Consider the following 2,000-nt stretch of genomic DNA (forward strand, 5'->3'; position numbering starts at 1 on the left):
AATCATTATTCCAAATTATTTTTGCTTATTATTTAGCTGAAATAAAAATTTTTATTACACTATTACAATATTTGTTATATTTGCTTAAAAATATAATGGGAAGTATCTATATGTAATAAAAATTATTGCATTTTATCATTATTGTATTTCCATTATTTATAAACAAATATCATATTTTATTAACCACGGTAAAAATAATCAAAAGATATATGTATATAATAAGATATCACAGATATTGTGTGCTGTATGAAAAGTGGCTATTGCACAATGATAAAATATTTCTTATGTATGATCTGCTTATATAATTATGCCTACATAGAATGGATTTATCGAGTTACCTTTAATATACATTATATTACAAGAATATACATATATAATATTTTGTACCATAAGACATAGTTCACCCCTTACTGCAATATTCCAAGATACTGCTTTTGTTAATATAATGGACAAGGTGGATTTTTTAATTTCACATACCTCGGCTTTTAATTCAGCAACCTTATCTTGAAGCTCCCTTACTTTTTCACTGTCATCTAAATTATTTCTAAGTTCGCCTTCCGCATGCATCTCTTCATTCTATAAAAATATTAGACGTTACATATTTAAGTCTTTTAACGGTAACGTTTATTAATATACAGATGAAGTAACCTTCAATTCGAGAAGAGATATTTTCTGTGTAAGTTCCGCCACTTGCTGCGCGTGTTCGGCATCACGTATTCTAGCCATCATAGCTTCGTCCTTCATTTTCGATTCCAGATCGGAATACTTGTGTTGTTGTTCTCTAAGCTTAGCAACTAGATCCTTCTCTCGTGCTAATGCAGCTTCCAATTCGTCCTTAAGTACTTTTCCGCCCTCGTCTTGTCTACGGAGCTGATTAGTTGCTACTTGCACTTGAGTTTCAAGCTCCATAACTTTAAGTCGTAACTCTTTTACTTCAGTCAACGCTTCCATCTCTCGAATTCTGGTCGTCATTAAATCTTCCTCAAACTTCTGTACTTCATGACCCCGATTTTCCCAAAAAAGCAATTTCTTTGGCGTAGAATCAGCGGCAGGCGCTGATTGAGCAGACCGATGCTCTTGTAGATGCCTCTGCCAAGCTGCACTTAACTCCATAACTCTCTGCCGCAGATCCTGTGTAATATTTTATATGTAAATCTATCTAATATTAATGTAACGCTCATAAAAAATAGCAAGATTATGTAGGGACAGACTTTACCTTTAAAGATAAATTGGCCTCTGCCTCTCTAAGCTTAACTGCAATAAGTTCTTCTTGCAAATGAGCTACGGAATTGTCTGGCGTCGATTCGCGTAAAGTTTTCTTATCTTGTTCTAATTCTTGTATTCTTCCTCTAAGTTCTCTAATCAGTGCATCATTTTCTGCCTCGTGTAATCTAACTCTAACCAATTCCTCTTGCAAACATTGTATCATTTCTTCCTTCTGTGATAACGCTTCTTGTTTCACTACTATCTCATCTAGTGATGACTGTCTAGACGTTACGTTCTCCTCAAGAAGAATCGATAACGATCTCAATTCTTCATGAGCTTGTTCAAGTTGATGGCTGGTCTCGAGATGTGAATGACGAAGCGCTGCCAATTCTCTTTGAGCTATAAAAGCAGTCTCTTCTTCTTCGGCGCGTGACACTTGACCTCTAACTAATCTATCAGCTAATTCAGCGGACTCCGCTTCCAGAAGTTCAGTTCTTTGCCTAAGCAATCTATTTTCTGCTCTCAGCCTGCGTAACTCGACCATTTCTTCTTGCTCCTTCATCTTTAAGATGGTGTAATCTTTTTCTAATTTCTTCATTCTTTTCGGATTGATTTTCATTCCATACGCGAGCGTCATGAGGCCATCGGGATCTTTTTCGGCCTTCCCAGGCAATTGCTTTTGGAAAAACTGCAAAAGAAAAGATTGTTTTAATCATCAATTAAATAAAGTGAACGTGTATATATATATATATATATATATATATATATATATGTATATATGTATATATATGTAT

The 2,000-nt window shown here is 34.6% G+C and overlaps 1 protein-coding gene across 3 annotated transcripts in view; it reads right to left on the reverse strand.

Annotated features, from left to right (window-relative positions):
- LOC108750645 (ecotropic viral integration site 5 ortholog) overlaps nt 1-2,000 on the reverse strand; it is a 7,911-nt gene that overhangs the window by 2,846 nt on the left and 3,065 nt on the right. For all 3 annotated transcript variants that reach the window (XM_018490245.1, XM_018490246.1, XM_018490247.1), the window contains exons 6-8: nt 1,217-1,894; nt 649-1,131; nt 478-576 (exon numbers count right to left, since the gene is read on the reverse strand). In XM_018490245.1, the coding sequence (XP_018345747.1) occupies nt 478-576; nt 649-1,131; nt 1,217-1,894 (1,260 nt within the window). The remainder of the gene's footprint in view (nt 1-477; nt 577-648; nt 1,132-1,216; nt 1,895-2,000) is intronic.

The sequence above is a fragment of the Trachymyrmex septentrionalis genome, unplaced genomic scaffold, assembly GCF_001594115.1.
Source record: "Trachymyrmex septentrionalis isolate Tsep2-gDNA-1 unplaced genomic scaffold, Tsep1.0 scaffold37, whole genome shotgun sequence".
Classification (NCBI taxonomy): Eukaryota; Metazoa; Arthropoda; class Insecta; order Hymenoptera; family Formicidae; genus Trachymyrmex; species Trachymyrmex septentrionalis.